Source organism: Rutilus rutilus (genome assembly GCF_951802725.1).
Source record: "Rutilus rutilus genome assembly, chromosome: 2".
Taxonomy (NCBI): Eukaryota; Metazoa; Chordata; class Actinopteri; order Cypriniformes; family Leuciscidae; genus Rutilus; species Rutilus rutilus.
Genome location: NC_140210.1, coordinates 59616453 through 59637755, shown reverse-complemented (window position 1 = coordinate 59637755; position 21303 = coordinate 59616453). Strand labels below are relative to the sequence as shown.

At 42.6% G+C, this 21303-nt stretch overlaps 1 protein-coding gene and 1 pseudogene across 4 annotated transcripts in view; both read left to right on the top strand.

The window, feature by feature from the left end:
* Nucleotides 1-4051, top strand: part of LOC311280888 (cytochrome P450 3A30-like) — a 41253-nt pseudogene extending 37202 nt beyond the window's left edge. Inside the window, exons 14-15 of the transcript XR_014630270.1 lie at nt 2205-2437; nt 2637-4051. The product of XR_014630270.1 is annotated as a cytochrome P450 3A30-like (transcript). The remainder of the gene's footprint in view (nt 1-2204; nt 2438-2636) is intronic.
* The window catches only part of cyp3a65 (cytochrome P450, family 3, subfamily A, polypeptide 65), a 29070-nt gene extending 7876 nt beyond the window's left edge, over nt 1-21194 (top strand). The window contains exons 1-15 of one of the 3 annotated variants that reach the window (XM_084393333.1): nt 14237-14340; nt 14396-14780; nt 14897-14992; nt 15741-15834; nt 16085-16137; nt 16412-16511; nt 16982-17095; nt 17371-17459; nt 18366-18514; nt 18899-19029; nt 19101-19182; nt 19266-19426; nt 19502-19728; nt 20516-20678; nt 20762-21194. In XM_084393333.1, the coding sequence (XP_084249459.1) occupies nt 14922-14992; nt 15741-15834; nt 16085-16137; nt 16412-16511; nt 16982-17095; nt 17371-17459; nt 18366-18514; nt 18899-19029; nt 19101-19182; nt 19266-19426; nt 19502-19728; nt 20516-20678; nt 20762-20869 (1542 nt within the window). In that variant the 5' untranslated portion in view covers nt 14237-14340; nt 14396-14780; nt 14897-14921 and the 3' untranslated portion in view covers nt 20870-21194. Of the gene's footprint in view, nt 1-14236; nt 14341-14395; nt 14781-14847; nt 14993-15740; nt 15835-16084; nt 16138-16411; nt 16512-16981; nt 17096-17370; nt 17460-18365; nt 18515-18898; nt 19030-19100; nt 19183-19265; nt 19427-19501; nt 19729-20515; nt 20679-20761 lie in introns of those variants that run through there. The other 2 variants (XM_084393334.1, XM_084393335.1) reach the window with 2 other exon arrangements.
* Nucleotides 21195-21303: the final 109 nt, after the last annotated feature.

Sequence of the window (21303 nt, the reverse complement as noted above, 5' to 3'; positions counted from 1 at the left end):
TTCTCTTTCAGTCCGAGGAGAAGGTTTGATGGGTCTTTTTATGGCAAGCCGTTTTAACATTTAATCCTTAAAACCTACTAGTATCTATTTTCATGCTACTAGTACTTATTTTTTTTAGATACTAGTATCTATTCCATTAGGTACTTATTAGTACTTATTCATTAGCTTCTATTGCTTATATTTTAGGTATTAGTGCCTATTTGTTAGATACTGGTGCTTATTCTTTAGGTACTAGTACATTTTTAAAGATACAAGTACTAATTCATTAGATACTAGTTCTTATTTATTAGATACTAGTACTTATTCCAGTAGTGACTAGTATTTAATTATACCTAACTTGTTAAGAAAAAAATAGATCTAGTGCTTGTTACTTGTAACATTTAAGATCGAAGATATCCTTACCTTAATAGATACTAGTACTATTTAAATAATCAGTATGCAAATAATATGTGGAATATTAATGAACCAACAACATATCAAAGAAATGACACAGGAAACGGACTGAAAAGCAGAAGGCCGTTTTTATAATAACAGTATAATAATAGGCAAAGCAAGTTTATTTATATAGCACATTTCATACACTATGGCAATTCAAAGTGCTTTACATAGAAAGGAATAAAATAATCACAAAATAAAAGCAAGGAAAATTAAAACAGTAATTTAAAATGGCCTACCTTTTTAATGGAATTAGAGTAAAAAAAAACACAAAGAATAGGCATATGTAATATAGTGCATATACTCTTATTTATATTATGACTCTCATTCTCAGACGATTAATATTCCAATTTTTTTTATTTAAAGGAATTATGAATGCTCTCCAAAAGTTCCAATCTCTGGGTATTGTGGTTGTTTGGCTGGTGGGTATGAACCACTTTTTTTTGGATCTACTTGACTGTTGTTTGGATTTTATTATTGGCAGTTAAGTCTTTATTATAGCCTACTGTTCATTCAAAACAATAAATGTCATATTAAACATATATATTTCCTTTCGTTCATGCTAACCAATTAGCTAGATAAACCAACATAGCCAGTTTATTATGAAAAATCAATCTTCTATAGCCTTAGTTTAGCCTGCATTACCATATGAACTCTGATTGGATGGTTGAGAGTATACTCATGTTTATGTAATGATCTGTTTGAAAGATATCTCTTAATATGTTCTTACTAGTTCCTTACGAGGTTGAAGGTATCTGCAAATTAATAGATACTAGTAGCTATTCTGTTTTGATTTCATCTAATAATTTATTACTATTAATTATTCCAATTGACTAGTATATTTTTAAATATTACTAATAAGTATTAATTTGTTGCTAGTACTTTTTTGTAATTTATTGTATACAATTGTATACAATTACTTTTCATTCGATACTAGTACCTATTTAATAGATACTCATAGTTATTTGTTAGGTACTAGTACTTATTTATTAGACACTAGGAGCTTTTTTAATTGTTACTAGTTATATTTATTATCTTACTAGTCACAACTGATTTTTTACTCGTCTTATGTTATAGTCAGAACGACCACTGTAGAGTTCAATTACAAATCTTCCTTGTAAAATATAATATCTTACTAGTAACATTTGGAATAAATACTATTATATAATAAATAAGTACTAGTATCTATTTAATAGATTTAGGAGTATTTAGGAGTAAGTCCTGCTAAAATGACTTACTATCACAACAAAATGAACAATTCTTCAGACTCTCGCATGCTTTTCAAAACCTTCTCCTCTCTTCTCAACCCTCTTCCTCCTCCTCCTCCTCCATCAACACTAACAGCTGACGATTTTGCCACATTCTTCATAAATAAAACAACCACCATCAGTGGCCAATTTACCAATCCACAAACTGACACACACATTTACCACTTTCTACCCTCCTTCTCTTTACTTTCAGAGGCAGAAGTCTCCAAACCCCTCCTTTCCAATCGCCCTACCACCTGTCCACTTGATCCTATTCCCACTAACCTACTTCAAGCCATTTCATCCTCAGTTGTACCCGCACTCACACACATCATAAACACCTCTCTTCACACTGGTAGCTTTCCCACAGCATTTAAGCAGGCTCGTGTAACCCCACTGCTTAAGAAACCCTCTCTAAATCCAGCACATCTGGAAAGTTACAGACCGGTATCTCTCCTTCCATTCGTTGCGAAAACACTTGAACGAGTTGTTTTCAACGAGATCTCTTCCTTCTTTACACAGAACAACCTCTTGGACAACAATCAGTCTGGTTTCAAAAGTGGACACTCAACTGAGACTGCCTTGCTCTCAGTAATTGAAGCTCTGAGACTGGTAAGAGCAGCTTCCAAATCCTCAGTTCTCATCCTGCTGGATCTGTCTGCTGCCTTTGACACAGTTAACCACCAGATCCTCCTGTCAATCCTAAAGATGAAGGGCATCTCAGGAACCCCAATGGTTCAAGTCTTACCTCTCAGGTAGGTCCTTTAGGGTGTCGTGGAGGGGTGTGGTGTGGTGTCTAAGACCCAACATCTAGCTACTGGAGTGCCTCAGGGCTCAGTGCTGGGACCACTTCTCTTCTCCATCTACATGACATCACTAGGATCTGTGATTCAGAAACATGGCTTTTCCTATCACTGCTACGCTGATGACACAGAACTGTACCTCTCATTCCAGCCTGACGATCTGACGGTTGCTGCTCGCATCTCAGCCTGACAGACATTACTGCTGGATGAAGGACCACCACCTTCAACTAAACCTTGCGAAGACAGAGCTACTCGTGGTCCCGGCCAACCCAACACTTCATCACAACTTCGTCATCCATAACTTCATCTAGGTCAGCCAGGAACCTTGGTGTGGTAATTGATGATCAATTGAACTTCACAGACCACATTGCTAGAACTGCCTGGTCATGTAGATTTGCCTTGTACAACATTAGGAGGATCAGGCCCTTCTTATCAGAACATGCTACTGAACTCCTTGTCCAAGTGCTAGTTTTATCCAGACTGGACTATTGTAACGCTCTCCTGGCTAGTCTTCCAGCTTGCACAGTCACTGAAGAGAGCACATGTCACTCCTCTCCTCACAAAATTGCACTGGTTGCCAGTTGCCGCTCGCATCAAATTCAAGTCACTGACGTTTGCCTACAGAACAACCACTGGTTCTGCTCCCTTTTACTTTAACTCTTTACTTCAGACTTATGTGCCATCCAAAAACTTGCGCTCTGCAAGCAAACAACATCTTGTGGTGCATCATCTCAAAGAGGCACAAAATCTCTTTCTCTGACCTTTACCATGACTGTTCCCTGCTGGTGGAATGATCTGCCTAACTCAACCAGAGCGGCTGAGTCCATAGCCATGTTCAAGAAACGGCTGAAGACACTTCTTTTTCGACAGCACTTGATCCAGTAATAACACTTTCTCTTCTATTCTCTTCTGTTCTGTTCTATATATAAAATATATATATAAAAAAAATGTATTAACAAGTACTGCGTTAGATTAAACTGAGAAGGGTCATAGCACTTGCATACTGTTGTCCTACTGCTAGTTTAATTGCTTCTATTGTTCTCATTTGTAAGTCGCTTTGGATAAAAGTGTCTGCTAAATGAATACATGTAAATGTAATAGGTACTAGTATCTAATGAATGAGTACCAGTATCTAAAACAGTAAGAACTAGTATCTAATGAATAACTAGTATCTTTTAAAAAGGCACTACCTAAAGAATAAGCACTAGTACTTAATGGAATAGATACTAGAATCTAAAAAATAAGTACTAGTAGCATGGAAATAGATAGTAAATTTTAAGGATTAAATGTTAAAACGGCTTGCCATAGTCTTTTAAAATAAAAGAATAGACGTAGTCTCTAGTCTTAAGTGAAGAGGAGGATTCGACTCTGAGGTTCTCAGTGCCTTTCGGACTGGGATTGAGAGGTTTAGTAACTTTACTTCAGTAGTGAACGTCAGACGAATTCTGTTGTTCCCTGAGACTCGTGTTTAAGGGTTTTACATTTTGATGATTGAGAAAACGCCAGAAATGAGATTAACTTGTTAAGAAATTATATGGAAATGAGAGTTTATCAAAGAAATAAAGTCTGCAGAAATGTATCTGACTTGTGTGTGTCGTGTCTATTAAAAACAAATCACTGAACCAATTCACTTTAAGCAGAGTTTGAAAAGACTTACAGAAATGAATCAAACTCACCAACTTTAACAATGTTTGTGATAACTTAAAGTTGAACATTCCTCTAACATCTTGTTTCAGAAAAAAAAAGGTTTTAAAACATACAATTCTGGACTTTTTGAACGTTTTGAACATATTAATAAAATAAAATAAAAATACATAGATATATATACGAAGAAATGTAAACATGTACACAGTGCATCAACATTGCTCAGGTGTCTTAAATGAAATAAACAGTAGTTCAGAATTCACAAGCAGGTTAACACACACACTCTCCATTTTATCATCGCAAACGGTAATGTTAGGATGTCATGTATAAATGAGGCGATACAAGAGTTGCTCCGTATCTGTTCTTTATTTTACAACTGTGCCACATGTAACAGCATGAATGCACACCTTCTTGACTCACTGTCTATCGTATATTCCTTATTAGCTACGCATACCACAAACAGGTATAAGTTGCTCTATATATTACTGTAGAAACTTTTCCTTCGTCAAAGCAGAGACCAGGAGACGTTGGGATATCTTTCCAGCAGAAGTTATTCTTTATTGAGGACTTCGCTGTGCGTTGCTGTAGTCATCCAACTAGTCTAACTCAAACAGTATACATTGTAGTTTATATACCTTCCAAGGGGGAGGGATTTACATTGAGGTTGAACAAAGCATGTAAATGAAGTATACAGGTTTAGGAACCCGCCCTAGACTCCAGGGTGTTACCAATCCTAATCCAATCAGCATAACTATTCAAACGCATAGAGGCTAATCCAATCAGTCTAACTATTCAATGACTGGGGCTGGGGCTCGGGCTCCAAGAGCCATTAAAGACAAAAGGTGAGAGTCTGACTCATTTAACTTACAATATAACTTACAAAAAACAGGTCTGGCAGGAATCTCTTGCTGGAAACTCAATAATTATCATTTATACCTCAAATGCTAAAATCAGTCTACTAAACTTTCTCAATTTATATACTATTGTAGTGGAACCTAAATTAAACATTTAATTTAATTGTTTAAATTACTCCCCCTTTGAGAGTTCTAATAACTCTCACAAAATACAAATTTAGACACTTAAAAGTTCATTCTTGTAACTTGTGATCGTTACAGGCACATAGCACATGTTCTGTGTTGCTTATATGTAATTGCATGCTGACACAGAAACAAACATGCAATTAGGGTCCGTGAAGTTCTTACGGGTAATAGTCTTTTCTGGTTGGAACTGTCATTTTCTCGTGAGAGGTGTGAGTCATTTGTTGAATAAAACACTTGATACTGTGGACGCATAGATAGTACGCCAGTAGGAGAAACAACAGCAGAATTACTATTTCCTTGATCCACAGCCAGGGTTTACCTAACAAGTTTCCGAACCATGAAGAATTATCTTCAGTCATCTGGTGTAATTTTTCTGAAAGATCAAGAATGTCTTGTTGGATTTTGTTCAAGTTCTCTGTTGGATCCATTAACCCGGTGCAGCACTCAGGGCCGATAATGGTGCAGGCTCCCCCTTGCATTGCAAGAATGTAATCCAAGGCCACTCGGTTTTGTAAGATCATTATCTTGTGCGAAGCGAGAGTGTTTGAGATGTTACCCAGGGCCAAACCTGTATCATTGGCCAATTTCTGTACAGAATTCGCTAAGCCTCTGACTTGATCGAGAGCCTGCATAACACCATAAGACGGGATTAATGCTCCAAGAGTTCTTGACCACCATGTTTGTGCACAAGTGAGTCCAAGAATACAGCCATCTTCTTTGTTCGTGGTAGAAGCTGAATTTTGTAGATGTGGAGAGCTTGGGGTGGAGTGTGTATTTTCTCTGATAGCCGGTAGAACATAAACCAGGGTGCACCTGCCATTAAATTGGCTGGGTAGGATGTTGTAGACAGAAGTTCCACATAACCAAAAAGTGCCAGTCGGTGGAGGAATCATACACCACTGATTTATTGCAAAGAGTTTCGGGAGGGATGGTGTCCTGCGGAGACACTCTCCTAAGTCCTTTTCCTCTTTTCCTGCTGATGGAGTAATGTCCACATGGGATTCTGTTCTCATTTCGACCACAAAGCTGCAACGGTCACGAGGAATTTCACCCAATGGAGTTGAGCCTGGGGCATAATTTTCCATGCACCTAGGAAAAGTCATTGGCAAGAGTAGATCTGTCATGATGGGAGTAGCTGAAGTTAGGTTGTAGGATGGTAATCCAGGAATGCAACACAGAGAAGCTGGGGGAGTTGTGATGTTGAGACATGTATTCTTGTTGGAGATGGGGTGTGCCACCCATGGGATTCCTGCTCCTACTGAAGGCGGGTGTGGCATGTGGTGAGGAAGTTGGTGCATATGGGTCTCGGGACAGCCATCAAGTGGTATCTGCACAGAGGAAGAAAGAAAACAAAAGACAGATAGAGCAGTATTTGTTCAAACACTTGGGTTGTATCCTTTTCTGAGTCTGCTATTGTTGTTCCTTCTTTCCCTATTTCTTAATTCCAGCGACACCTATAGAACAGTGAGGAAAGGATGGACTAGTGGATGGGAAAGGCCTATGAGGGAGTCTTCACCGCAGGGTTGGCCCCCTAAGCCTGTTGCATTCGGTTCTTCCCTGGGCTCCTCACTGGTCCGTGTCCTATCCTAACCCTGTAGGTGGGGGAACAATCATAATTTATACCTCAAATGCTAAAATCAGTCTACTAAACTTTCTCAATTTATATACTATTGTAGTGGAACCTTATAATATTTGGGAGTAATTGTGATTGTAATTATTGGGTTTTGTATGTATTGTCTGGACCCCAGGAAGACTAGCTGTCGTCTCGGCGTCAGCTAATGGGGATCCTTTTAAATAAACAAATAAACAAATAATACAACACCGTATATAACCTAACAGATTCTCAAACTATCATTACACAAATTGACTCGATTGACAGAACTAGGAACTGAAATACAAATGAAGTAAACTTGTGTGTAATATAAAAGTACAACCTTGCACTTGAAAACAATCTAAACTCAGTTTTTACGACGCAGCAATTACTGATGTGACTTACCAGCAGCGAGAGATGAGAGAAACTCCGCCCACAATATCATGCATGCAAAGTAATAGCCAATGTCGAGTTTTCCCAATTTATGTATGAATTTAACAACATTATTTAAACTCCGTTACACATATATTTAATAAGGTTTTAAAAAAATGCCCTTGGAAATCAATTTATCGCGGAAATACCACCTTATGGAAAAGTTTGTTTCTGTTGCTGTCAAAATTGTTTTTGGAAACCATTAAAAATGCAGTTAGCTTCTGTGTACGTCTCTACAATGCATGTCATGCAATGTGTGTCTCACTTGCTGCTTGTACATGATTCACCTTTTGTTTGATTTAATCCCGAATAATTCCAATTGATGATTTAGTCTAAATTGTGTTAATCAATCAGTATCTAAGAGCAGCCTCTTTGGAATATGCCTTATATTTTTAAGCATTTGAATTGTCACATGTTGCGCATGCAAAATTAGGTAATGTGAACTGATCAAAATGATTGTCTCATAGACAATAAACACAAGCTCTTATCAGCCTCATCTAGCACATTTACATGAAATGTGATTAAAGTGCTTAATTTCACGTGCTTCCATGTCAAAGTGTCTGTTATCAGCAGCTTCTCTTCATGTGTGCCAAGCCATTTTAGAAATCCCGATCGGCTAATGTTTTACGGCCATGTCCAGAATAAAGAGTGGTAGGCCTATGTATGGTAAACCTACATACATACAGTTAGGGTGATATTCAAGGACATAAACTGTGATATAAGATTTTGATCACACCACAAGTTGTCACTGTGGCCTCAAAGCTTCAGCACTGCCACTCTGAGCTCGGTTGCTATGTCTGAGGTAAAACACGCCCCACTCATTAGCATACAGAGGAAGAAATGTAGAAATAAATAAATGTAGAAATAAATAAATGTGGAAATAAATAAATGTGGAAATAAATAAATGTGGAAATACATAAATGTAGACATAAATACATATACATAAATAAATGTGAAAATAAATAAAAGTGGAAATAAATAATTGCATAAATAAATAAATGAAAAAAACTAATAAATGTGGAAAAAAATACAATTTACATAAATAAGGAAATAAAAGTATAAATACTAATTTATTTTTTGTATATTTTTATATATATTTTTTGTATATTTATTTATGTATTTAGTTTTTTTTACATTCCTTCGTATATTTATTTATGCATTTATTTATTTATTAATTAATATGTCAGGTCTGGCATTCCATATCAGAGAACAATAATTCAAAGTGATATCAAAAACCTCAAATGCCTTTAAGGCCCATTGTCTCAATCAGCTGCTGGGTCATTATTTTGTAGAACGAAAAACGTCTCGGTTACGTATGTAACCCTCGTTCCCTGAGTAGGGAACGGAGACGTTACGTCGGATGACGACGATTGGGGTTTCGCTTAGAAGCCAATCACCTTCGAGTATATAAAACGAGCCAATGGCAATGAAATGCCATGGGTCTGCGGAATTTGCATAGCGTATCTCCGCCCGCCGCAGGGGGTATATAAGGAAGTACGCTGGCAACACGCAGATATGTCTTCGCTGAGGAGTCGAAACTGGACCCAGGCGTTTTTCAGCGATACAGCGGAAGTGGCAGGAAGACGTAACGTCTCCGTTCCCTACTCAGGGAACGAGGGTTACATACGTAACCGAGACGTTCCCTTTCGTGGTCACTCCGAGTTACGGCGGATGACAACGATTGGGGTTCCAGTCTAATCACGCCACCTCGGCTGTCATCCAGTGCCCTGCGTAAGTCTGAGCTCCCTGTTGTGAGACTAGCACGAACGAAGGAGTCCTACCTAACACAGGAATACCAAGGTACACTGGGAAGCATATCTCAGGAGAAATATGCAATTACGCCCAACCATTAAGGGGGGGACTTGGAATACACATATGACCCAGAGGGATGCATATGGGGTATCACTGAGGTGTCCAGCCGCAGGTGGAATATTTAAACCCCAGGGGTGGCAAGGTGGCTTACCAAGGGAAAGACACACGCTCCCAAAGAGACTTACAGTGGAATACACATGTGGGGGTCGCCCAGAGGGGGGACCATGCACATGGAGGCACCTAGTCAAGCGCAAAAGCTGCGTTATGGCAGAATGGCATAAGTCAGGCGTTGACGTCAGCGGTGCTGGAGGAAACTCAGAGCTTATCAGACTCACCTGAGAAGAAAGTCGCACGTATCCCGTCCGTGGAGAGGAATGGCGAGCAAGCGAAGACACCTGATCAGAACCTAGTACCGGCTGGTTGAAGCGAGTACATGGGAAGAAAATGGCTCTACTCCGAGATTATAGAATCTCGCGAATGTGTTGGGTGTCGCCCAGCCTGCAGCTCTACAAATGTCTGTTAGCGAGGCGCCATGCGCTAGAGCCCAAGAGGAAGCCACACTACGAGTGGAGTGGGCTTTCACACCAAGGGGGCATTGACGACCTTGCTGCTGGTATGCCAAAGCAATGGTATCCACTATCCAGTGAGATAACCTTTGCTTTGAGAGAGCCTTTCCCTTCAGCTTCCCACCATAACAGACAAAGAGCTGGTCTGAGGTCCTGAAACACTGCGTTCTGTCTACGTAAGCACGGAGGGCGCGTACTGGACGGACAGAGCAGTGCTAAGGCTGGGTCTGCCTCCTCCAAAGGCAGCGCTTGCAGGTTCACTACCTGGTCTCGAAAGGGTGTGGTAGGAACCTTGGGCACATATCCAGGCCGGGGTCTCAGGATCACGTGAGAGTTAGCCGGCCCGAATTCCAGGCACGCTTCGCCAACCGAAAATGCCTGCAGGTCCCCTACCCTCTTGATGGAGGCCAATGCAACCAGGAGCGCTGTCTTCATAGACAGGAACTTAAGCTCTACTGATTGCAAAGGCTCAAATGGAGCACTCTGCAGGGCAGTTAGAACCACTGAGAGGTCCCAAGAGGGTACGAGGGGAGGACGAGGAGGATTCAGTCTCCTCGCTCCCCTCAGGAACCTGATGATCAGGTCGTGCCTTCCCAGAGACTTACCATCAACTGCGTCGTGATGTGCGGCAATGGCGGCAACATACACTTTCAGGGTGGAGGGAGACAGCCTTCGCTCCAACCCTTCTTGCAGGAAGGAAAGCACGACACTGATCGGGCATTTCGTGGGTTCTTAATGTTTAGAAGAACACCAGTTGACGAAGAGGTTCCACTTCAACGCATAGGCATGTCTCGTGGACGATGCTCTAGCGGAAGTGATGGTAGCCACCACCGCAGGTGGTAGGGTACTCAAACCTGCCTCGTCCCGTCCAGGAGCCACACGTGGAGGTTCCAAAGATCGGGACGAGGGTGCCAAAGGGTGCCCCGTCCCTGAGAAAGGAGGTCCTTCCTCAGAGGAATTGGCCAGGGAGGTGCTGTCGCGAGGAGTACAAGTTCGGAGAACCAGGTCCGGTTGTGCCAACACGGGGCAACCAAAATGACCTGCTCCTCGTCCTCCCTGATCTTGCGCAAAGTCTGCGCAAGGAGGCTCACTGGGGGAAACGCATACTTGCGTAGGCCCCGCGGCCAGCTGTGCGCCAGTGCATCCGTGCCGAGCGTGCCCTCGGTCAGGGAATAATACAGGTCGCAGTGGGACGAGTCGTGGGAGGCAAACAGGTCTACCTGTGCGTCGCCGAACTGATCCCAAATCAGCTGGACCGACTGGGGATGGAGTCGCCATTCTCCAGCGAGAGGCCGAACTCGAGACAGCTCGTCGGCCGCCTGGTTCAGGTGTCCCGGGATATAAATGGCTCGAAGCGACCTCAGATGCTTCTGACTCCATATGAGGAGGTGGCGAGCGAGTTGCGACATACGGCGGGAGCGTAGACCACCCTGGTGGTTGATGTACGCTACTGTCGCGGTATTGTCTGAATGGACTAGAACGTGCTGACCCTTGAGCAGCGCATGGAAGCGGTGCAGGGCGAGACGTACAGCCAGCAACTCGAGGCAATTGACATGCCAAAGGCGCTGGGGTCCTGTCCAGGAGCCCGCGGCAGCATGTCCATTGCACATGGCGCCCCAGCCCGTGGTGGAGGTCATTAACCGCGTCCTGCCAGAGGAGGCCAGGGGAGGGCGCGCGTCCCACGGGGGCGTGCTCTGGCAGGGGTCTGGCGACAGAGGGGGATGAGAGGAGCGTGGCCCGTGGGCGGCGCGTGCTGTCATCCCGCACCTCTGGGACAGAGGAGGGCGGCAGTGGCGGGACCCGAGGGTGGCGCGCACTGCGGCCCTCGGACTCTGTCGGCTCAGGATTGGGGGATTCAATTCTGTCTCTATAGAACAAAAGATTCTCCCCCGGCCCTCCACCGGGACCCGAGGGTGGCGCGCACTGCGGCCCTCGGACTCTGTCGGCTCAGGATTGGGGGATTCAATTCTGTCTCTATAGAACAAAAGATTCTCCCCCGGCCCTCCACCGGGGGAAGGAGTGGCCCTGCTACCAGCTCCTGGGACAGAATTAAAGCCAATCCTGAGCAGCCCGTCTCAGGAGCGCCGCTTGGCCTGGCGTTTAGCGGGCGGCGGGGCTGGAGAGGGCTGTGGCGCCTTCCTGCGGCTTCCTCCACGACGCGGCCCAGATGAAGGCTGCTGCTGGGGCCGTGCGGGAGGGGCGGGAGCCGTGGGAGGGCGCCCTCGGTGGCGAGCAGGCTGAGGATTCTGTGCCGACGGCTGAGCAGCGGAGCATCAGGGGCAGAATGTGCTTAATCGCCTCAGTCTGCTTCTGGGCAGTCGAGAACTGCTGGGCAAAGTCCTCGACTGCACCGCCGAAAAGGCCGGCCTGGGATATGGGAGCGTCGAGCAGACGAGTCCGCTCTGGCTCGCGCATATCGGCCAGGTTCAGCCAGAGATGTCGCTCCTCGACCACAGCTGTGGACATCACCAAACCCAGGGAGCGCGCGGTCACCTTCGTCGCTCGGAGAGCGAGGTCGGTGGCGGCGCGCAGCTCATCGAAGAGCCCTGGGTCTGTCCTGCCCTCGTGCATGTCACGGAGCATCTGGGCCTGGTAGACCTGCAAGATGGCCATGGCATGCAAAGAGGCAGCTGCCTGTTCCGCCGCTCTGTAAGACTTCACCACCATAGTAGACGAAAATCTACAGGCTTTGGACGGGTGCTTAGGATCACCACGCGATGAAGCGCTTGCCGGACACAGCTGCATCGCGACAGAACGTTCGACAGGGGGAATCCCAGTGTACCCACAAGCATCAGCCTCATCGAGGGGAGGAAAGGAGGAGAAAGCCGACGAACGATCACGGGAAGACATGGGAGCCTCCCAGGACCGCGTGACTTCCTCATGCACTTCCGGGAAGAATGGTATTGGGATTGGGCAGCGACGAGTGTCAGCGGCCGCTCCCAAAAACCAATCATCCAGCCGCGAGCGCACTGGATCGGGTGGCGGGGACCACTCCAGCCCAATGGCCACGGCTGCCCGGGAAAGCATGGCAGTCAGCTCGGGATCAGACTCGGGCAATGCTAGCACGCCCGAGGGCGGCAACACAGCCGAATCCTCATTTCCCGAGGACTCATGCCCACCTTGTGATGCAGTGATCGACATTGCATCCTCCTCTGGAGCTCCAAACGAAACACGCGGGGCCTCCGTAGAGGGACCAGCGGTCTCAGTTTGAACACTCACGGGTACCAATGCTGAAGAGGGGCGTGTGGACCGTGGACGTATCGGCGGTGTGTCCCACACAGTCACCCTCAGGTCACCCCGGCCACCAGCCGAAGTACTAGCTCTCGGGGAGTCAGTAGATCGGGGTGTGGGTAGGGGGACTCTCGCTCTGGTGAGCTCATTGAGTCTCGACCGCAGCATGGAGATGGTCATGTTCCCGCAGTGAGAACATGAGTCATCCACAAACGCTGCTTTAGCGTGATCAACGCCCAAACACGCTAAGCAGAGATTGTGCCCATCTGGAGAAAATACATCGCGACCACAACCAGAAGTGCACGGGCGAGACATCTTTAAAAAGACGTGCCACATGCAATGCTCTTTTTGTGAGAGGAAAACTCTGCGGATGTTGAAGCGAACAGGGAGAAATCACACTAACTGTCAGATCACTGACCAGATCAGCAGGGTAGTGTGCACTCGCTGAAATCGCCGTCACACCAACACCGGAGAGCTCGCTCGTCTCGAAGGAATGAGAAGAAATAACTCAGGATTTTGGCTTGCGTGGAGTGGAGAAGTTCGAAGCGAAAACATATCTGCGTGTTGCCAGCGTACTTCCTTATATACCCCCTGCGGCGGGCGGAGATACGCTATGCAAATTCCGCAGACCCATGGCATTTCATTGCCATTGGCTCGTTTTATATACTCGAAGGTGATAGGCTTCTAAGCGAAACCCCAATCGTCGTCATCCGACGTAACTCGGAGTGACCACGAAAGGGAACTACATGATGTTTCTCTGTTTCTGTCATTCACTCTTATCAGCAGTTCCAATCAGTGCATTGACTGAGTGCTGTCGGTCACTACACTGAAAAAATATATATTTTCATGATTTATCACAACTTTTCACAAACTTTTGCCAAATCAGCTTAGGTTCACAAACGTTGTTCAGAAGACTTCATAGTTTGAGTTTGTTGAATAAACTAATCTCTTTCATTGTATCAACTCAAATTGTTAGTTTAAATTACAAAATATTGAGGCAACGAGGTAAGGGTACTTTAAGTCAAACCAACAAATAATTTTTACAGTGTGATTGTGTTTGTAATAATCTCTGATGTTAATGTAATGACATATAATGTTTTAATATGAAAATTTAATTTTCAAATGAAAATAACATTTTCTGAAATGTCTTCACGTTATGTTTTCGCTGGAGGAAATCAATAGTGTGATGATGGGTGAACGCAGCGAATACTTTACACTGGATGGGAAACTCTCGTATCGCTCCTGCATCACATTATGTAAACAGCATTTATGACAAACTGTGACACACCTTGTCCCTCTGGCGCTGGCGCTGGCGCTGGCGCTGCGCCCTGAAGAATATGCTGAGTAATGCTAACTGAAAGACCAGGAGGAGCTGAAGTCTGCCACCATTTTCATATGAGGTTTAAACGCTACAACTTAAAATAAGTGCTGGTGCCACTTCAAACACTGAAAGAGATTAAATAAGCAGCACGTCCTCTTCTGGAGATTCACACTGACATAACAGACTCTAGAATATCTTGATCTAGAACCAAACATAAAGCTGCTTTGAGACAATCTACATTGTTAAAAGCGCTATATAAATGAAAATGACTAGAAGAATCATCAGATACTCAACTTCAGCTCTGTGAATATAGAAAATACTATTGATCAGATTGTGCTCTTTTTGCTATAGTTTCATTTAGCTATCTGAAACTAAAGAGAAAAGAGTCATTAAGACTACAGACGACATCTGAGAGGCATTGGCTCTCCACTGGATCTCAGTGCCGCCCAGAGCAAACCATTATTCAAGGAGATCATGTGATTTCTCTTTCCTCTGGGATTTTATGACTTCATCTCTGAGAAGCGTTCAACAAACAGAGCCTGTGATATCCGAGGCAAAGAGACTAAACAATAGGAAAAACAGAAAACAAACACAAGTGTGTGTAACTGGAGCAGAACATGTGATTATTGCAGTAGTTTGATGAATAGTCTGGTCAGAGGTGAGCCGTGTGTTTGTCAGTGTGTGCAGAGGTTCTTTGTGTTTACGTGTTCTGCGTTGGTTAATGTGTAATCCGAGATCAGAATAAAGCTCCTGCTCCTCGCCGTGTGTTTCTAGTCTGAGCGTCTCGGGATCAGGAACCATGAGCTACGGTCTGTTCTTCTCAGCTGAAACATGGGCTCTGCTCATGCTGTTTGTGGCACTTCTGGTTATGTGAGTGATTCATGACTCTTCTTGTCTAAAATCTTTAAATCTTTAGATTTTAAAAATTTGTCATTTAGACTCATGGAATCTTACTAAAAACAAGTAAGTAATTTGAATGCATGTAGAGATGGTTATGACAGGGCTGATTATTACAGTCACTGTATCAGCTGATATTCTAACAGTTAAACAGTTTCTTGCATTATTTTCCTGTTATCTCTGTAAAGCTGATTTGAAACACTCTGTATTGTAAAAAGCGCTGTATAAATAAAGGTGACGTGACTTTAACCATTTCAAAAATCTAATGCTGTATGTGTCGTAAGATCTGTCTAAAATCCCAGCTAACAGCGAAAGTTCTGTCAAGGTTCTCTCAAAGTTATGAACAAACATTCTTCCAGTAACAATCATAGAACTTTAGATCAAAGTTATCTGGACTTTAATAATGTTCTCAAAAAGTTACAAAAAGATTAATTACATCATTCATGGACAAAAAAAATTATATATATATATATATATATTTTGGACATTCATCTAACGTTTTTTTTATGTAACTACTTTTTTCATAACGTTCAGAGAACATTCAAAAGTAATATTCCCATAATGTTTGTGGAATGATAAAATGGAATGTTCCCTTAATGTTCGCATAACCAAGAAAAAAAAAACCTTGATGTTTTGAACTTAATTATATAAGCAAAACATTCTCAGAACATATTTTTGTCAGCCGGGATTGTGATTTAAATTATTTTGATGTGACTTCCAGATATGGATACTGGCCTCACAGTCAGTTCAAGAAGTTGGGAATACCGGGTCCCAAACCCATTCCGTTCTTAGGAACAATGCTGAGATATAGAGAGGTGAGTTTATTATAAAGCAAATACAGCATGAGTCTGATATTGTGTTTAACTGACATTTGGTCACATCTGGATCTCGATGATCTACTGGTTCTCCGTCTGTCCATCGCAGGTTTGTTAATGATCCATAAGAATCTAACGTGAACCTGTCTGTGTCAATCACACGGATGATACTATAGTCTTCTCTCAGTGTTTTTCTTATGACTCTTCTGAACGTGTCTGAATGTGATCTCGTCTGTCGCTGTGCTTTCAGGGGTTTCATAATTTCGATCTTGAGTGTTTCAGGAAGTATGGACGAGTCTGGGGGTGAGTATGAGACTAACGGATGACACTTCACTGATCAATCTCAATGAATCATCTGAAAGAATCATTTCAGAACATCTGAAACAGAAATGACTCAGTTTAAGATGAAATGACAAACATGTTTGAAGGTTCAACATCATGCGATCAGTAATGAAGAGCCGAGGAAGACGGTCATAATGAGACCATGATAATGACAGTGAATCAATCGTACAGTTATAATGAACTGAATGATTCTTCTGAATGTAGTGTTTTTCTGAATTGTTTGTGTTTCTCACAGTATCTACGATGCAAGGCAGCCCGTTCTGTGCATCATGGATCAATCCATCATCAAAACCATCCTGATTAAAGAATGTTACTCTCTCTTCACCAACAGAAGGGTAAAATCACCATCATCATTCTGAAATGTAATAGTGTTATAATACTTCAGAACCCTTGAAGGACACGATGATAATAAAAAAGAGAGATGGGAGGAAAAATTATATTTCATTGCAGGGTTGGACCCCGATAGACGATACCATCATCAATCGCGATGGCTGACAGACATTTGTAAGATGTCACAAAAGATTTGTGAGCAAACACACAGTCTTCTGGGGAACTCAAAATATTTGAAAGAGAATGCAAAGTTTCTCTGGGAACGCAAAGGATTTGGGAGAGAACGTAAAGTTTATCAGGGAATGCAAAAGATTTGTGAGAGAACGCAAATTCATAGAAATATCATTTTTACTCCTATCTTTTATCTAAAGGTAAAATATAAAGGTCCAATCATTTGAATGTTTTCAGGCCAGAGATTGTGCTTGTGTTGTCATTTTATCTTCACTGCGTCCACATTTGTCCTCTGATCTGGCAGAACTTCCGTCTGAACGGGCCGCTGTACGACGCTGTGTCCATCGTTGAAGACGACGACTGGAGGAGAATACGCAGCGTCCTCTCGCCTTCTTTCACCAGCGGGAGGTTAAAGGAGGTCCGTGAGTCTTTATCTGGATCATTCTCACGCAAACAAGTTTTACAGCAGTATTTATTACATCGCTTATCTGAAGCGTTACGTAAAGGCAGTACTATTGTGCTACAATAAAAACAAACAAGAATCCAGTTTGAGATAAATGTCTCATTTGAACTGAACTACATCATCATTCATGCTGAGGAGGATGTGTGTGTGTGGGTTTGATTCTCTTCATATTAAATATCAAACATTACCTGTGTGTGATGAAGATGATGTACTTCTGCTTCTCACTCTAGATGTTTGGCATCATGAAGACACACTCTCAAATTCTAGTTGAGAATCTGGGGAAATCAGCAACACGAGGAGAAAACGTGGATATTAAAGAGTGAGACATATTGCATAATATCACAAATGCTTCTCGTTATCTGAAGAGATAAGAACAGAGCCGCAATAATATCACTATAATTAACAGAGCAAAGGTGTTCAATTTCCTCACCAATCACCTTTAATAACCTCCCGGACAGTGGAAACATTCACTACATACAGAGGCGGACAGAGTACACAGCTTCATTACTTGAGTAAAAGTACAGATACCCCTTGCTAAATTTTACTGAAGTACAAGTAAAAGTACTACAGTCAGATGTCTACTTAAGTAAAAGTACTGAAGTACTTGTTTTTAAAAGTACTTGAGTATCAAGAGTACAAGAGTACATTTTCTAAATATTGCATTACTACTGCCACAGTGCTTACATTGGTAAACACAGCAAACACTTGAAGCGAAAACTATCATTAACTTGTTCAGAAAATTGAAATAGTCTGGCAAGGTGGGGCCATGGGTTGGCACATTCCCGGGATGGACCTGCTGCGTCTTCATCCATTGTTTCGTCCATGGTTTCGTCTCTTATCTAAATCTGACCATGGAGTTGACTTTGGCGGAAAGCTGAAGGTGATTGCTGATAGGCTGTCCCAATCAGTGGCGCCTGCACAATCCAATCACGTTTGAGAGGGAAACAACAAATTGAGGGGAGTAACGGGTACTCACGGTTATGGATAGAAATGTAGTGGAGTAAAGAGTACAATATTTTCCTCTCAAATGTACTTGAGTAAAGTCATGAGTACTCCCCAAAAATGATACTCGAGTAAAGTACAGATCCCTCAAAATTGTACTTAAGTACTGTACTCAAGTAAATGTACTCCGTTACTGTCCGGCTCTGACTACATATACAGTATATAGGCAGTATATTTATCAGATGAGAATAGTAATGGCTTTCTCTTGACTGCATGTGTTCAGGTTCTTCGGTGCGTACAGTATGGATGTGGTGACCAGCACAGCGTTCAGCGTGGACATCGACTCCCTCAACAACCCCAAAGATCCATTTGTGACCAACATAAAGAAAATGCTGAAGTTTGACTTCCTGAACCCTCTGTTCCTGATTTGTGGTAAAGAACTCAACTAGGCCTGTCAGATAACACACTTCAAAAGCTCTTTTCTTGGTTATGAAAATGTTTAAGGAACATTCCATTTTCTTATTTTGCATACATTATGGGAAGTTAACTTTTGAATGTTCTGAAACAAGTAGTAACATTTAAAAAAAAACGATAGACGAATGTCCAACAAAAATGTTTCAAAAAAAAATGAATGAATAAATAATGTTTATGTGCTAACATTTGAGAACATTATTAAAGACCAGAAAACTTTGAACGAACATTTCATGAATGTTAATGGAAGAACATTTGTTCATAACTTTGAGAGAATCTTGCCAGAACATTAGCCAAAGTCCTGAGATTGTTCCCTTTTAAGAGATTTTACAATTTCTTCTGCAGCTTTGTTTCCTTTCGTCATCCCCGTCCTGGAAAAAATGGATTTAGCATTTTTCCCAACATCTGTGACTGATTTCTTCTACGCTGCCTTACAGAAGATCAAGTCTGAAAGAGTGGCCAATGACCACAAGAAGGTACAACAAACACTTAATCTGAAGAACTGTAAAGTTATGATGTTTTAAACCACTCTTCTGAATTCCTGCAGAAGAGAGTTGACTTCCTGCAGCTGATGGTCGATTCTCAGACGGCAGGGAAAACTCAGCATGGCGAGGAACACACAGAGAAAGGTGAAGCATCTCAGATGGTTAACCATAAGAAAGATCTTTCTTCCATATGTGAAGACACATACCTTAAACCGTGTCCTGTGCAGGTCTGAGCGACCACGAGATCTTATCGCAGGCCATGATCTTCATCTTCGCCGGTTACGAGACCAGCAGCAGCACTCTGTCGTTCTTATTCTACAATCTCGCAACCAACCCAGAGGCCATGAAGAAACTGCAGGAGGAGATCGACGAGACCTTCCCAAATAAGGTAGTACTCCACTGAAACACTCGTTGGGATTGGTGTGGTGAGTTTGAGACTTTAACCATTGATTGTGTGTTGAAGGCCCCGGTGGACTACGAAGCCGTCATGAACATGGACTATCTGGACGCCGCGCTGAACGAGTCCCTCCGGCTGTTCCCTGTCGCAGCTCGACTCGAACGGGTCTGCAAGAAAACGGTGGAAATCAATGGCGTCATCATCCCTAAAGATATGGTCGTCATGATCCCGACCTTCGCCCTCCACAGAGACCCGGAATACTGGAGCGACCCCGAGGGCTTCAAACCAGAGAGGTCAGGACAGGTTTCTCCTGTTTGTCATCATACAGTCAAGCTCCACCAGCCACAATAGAGCACAACAGTCGGGTCTGGAATTGAAAATCAATCATTTTTCAAATAGGGGAACTGATTTTTAATGATAATTTATAAAACATTAAAGACAGACCTTACTGTGAGCTACAAGGTTGTTCATCTATGGTCTCTGCTTTTGAGAAAGCCATCATTCCACATTATTTTAAATTACTTTTTCAAAGAATTGTTTATCAATTGTTTAAGGGAATCCTGGTGAGAAACTACATTACCCATAAAACCCAAATAAATCTCCACCAATCAGGGAATCAAAACAATAAAACTGCACCTAGAGAACTCTTTTAACATCCAGTTTTCTAACTTTTAAAAGTTCTTGAAGTAGTTACATTTAAAATACGTTAGACAAACATCCAAATAAAAATATTTCAGGAAAACTGCTTCATGAACAATGTATAAATAATGTTTTTGTACTAACATTTTGAGAGCGTTATTAAAGACCAGAAAATGTTCCATTAACGTTACTAGAAGAACGTTTCTTCATAACTTTGAGAGAACATCTGAGAACATTCTCTGTTTGCTGGTTGGCTTGGTTCATGGATTATAACTTTCTAGAAAATATCTGTAAAATCCCAATGGAAAAAATACTTCCGGAACCAAGGCCGCTGAAAAAGTAAGCGGCACTGTTGCACTAGGAACCCAAGGTTGGTTCTTTAGAGTAATTGTCTGTATAAATACTTCAACCCAACTTGACTCTTTCCTGCCTAATTAACAGGTTCACTAAAGGAAACAAGGAGACCATTGACCCCTACATGTACATGCCCTTCGGCCTCGGTCCCAGGAACTGCATCGGGATGCGATTTGCTCAGGTGACCATGAAGCTGGCGATCGTGGAGATCCTGCAGAGGTTCGACGTCTCAGTGTGTGCGGAGACACAGGTGAGCAGACGGGTTGGTGTCTGGTAACAGGAGGACGTTTGTTCATTTGTTCGCTCACACTGACCTTCTCTTGCTCTTCACAGGTTCCTCTAGAGCTCGGCTTAAACGGTCTACTGGCTCCCAAAGACCCCATCAAGCTCAAACTCAAGCCTCGGACAGATTCAGACGTTTGTATCAACAACAAATCGTAACGCAGCTCGTCCGCTGCACACTTCTCTTTCAGTCCGAGGAGAAGGTTTGATGGGTCTTTTAAAATAAAAGAATAGACGTAGTCTCTAGTCTTCAGTGAAGAGGAGGATTCGACTCTGAGGTTCTCAGAACCTTTCGGGCTCGGACTGAGAGGTTTAGTAACTTTACTCCAGTAGTGAATGTCAGACGAATTCTGTTGTTCCCTGAGACTCGTGTTTAAGGGTTTTACTTTGATGATTGAGAAAACGCCAGAAATTAGATTAGCCTGTTAAGAAATTATATGGAAATGAAAAAGTTTATCAAAGAAATAAAGTCTGCAGAAATGTATCTGATGTGTGCATGTCATGTCTGTTAAAAACACTTTAGATGATTTTTTGGCTCTCCCAAATTTTCAATTGTATTATTGTAACCTAAGAGGTCTGACTAAGAAGGTGCA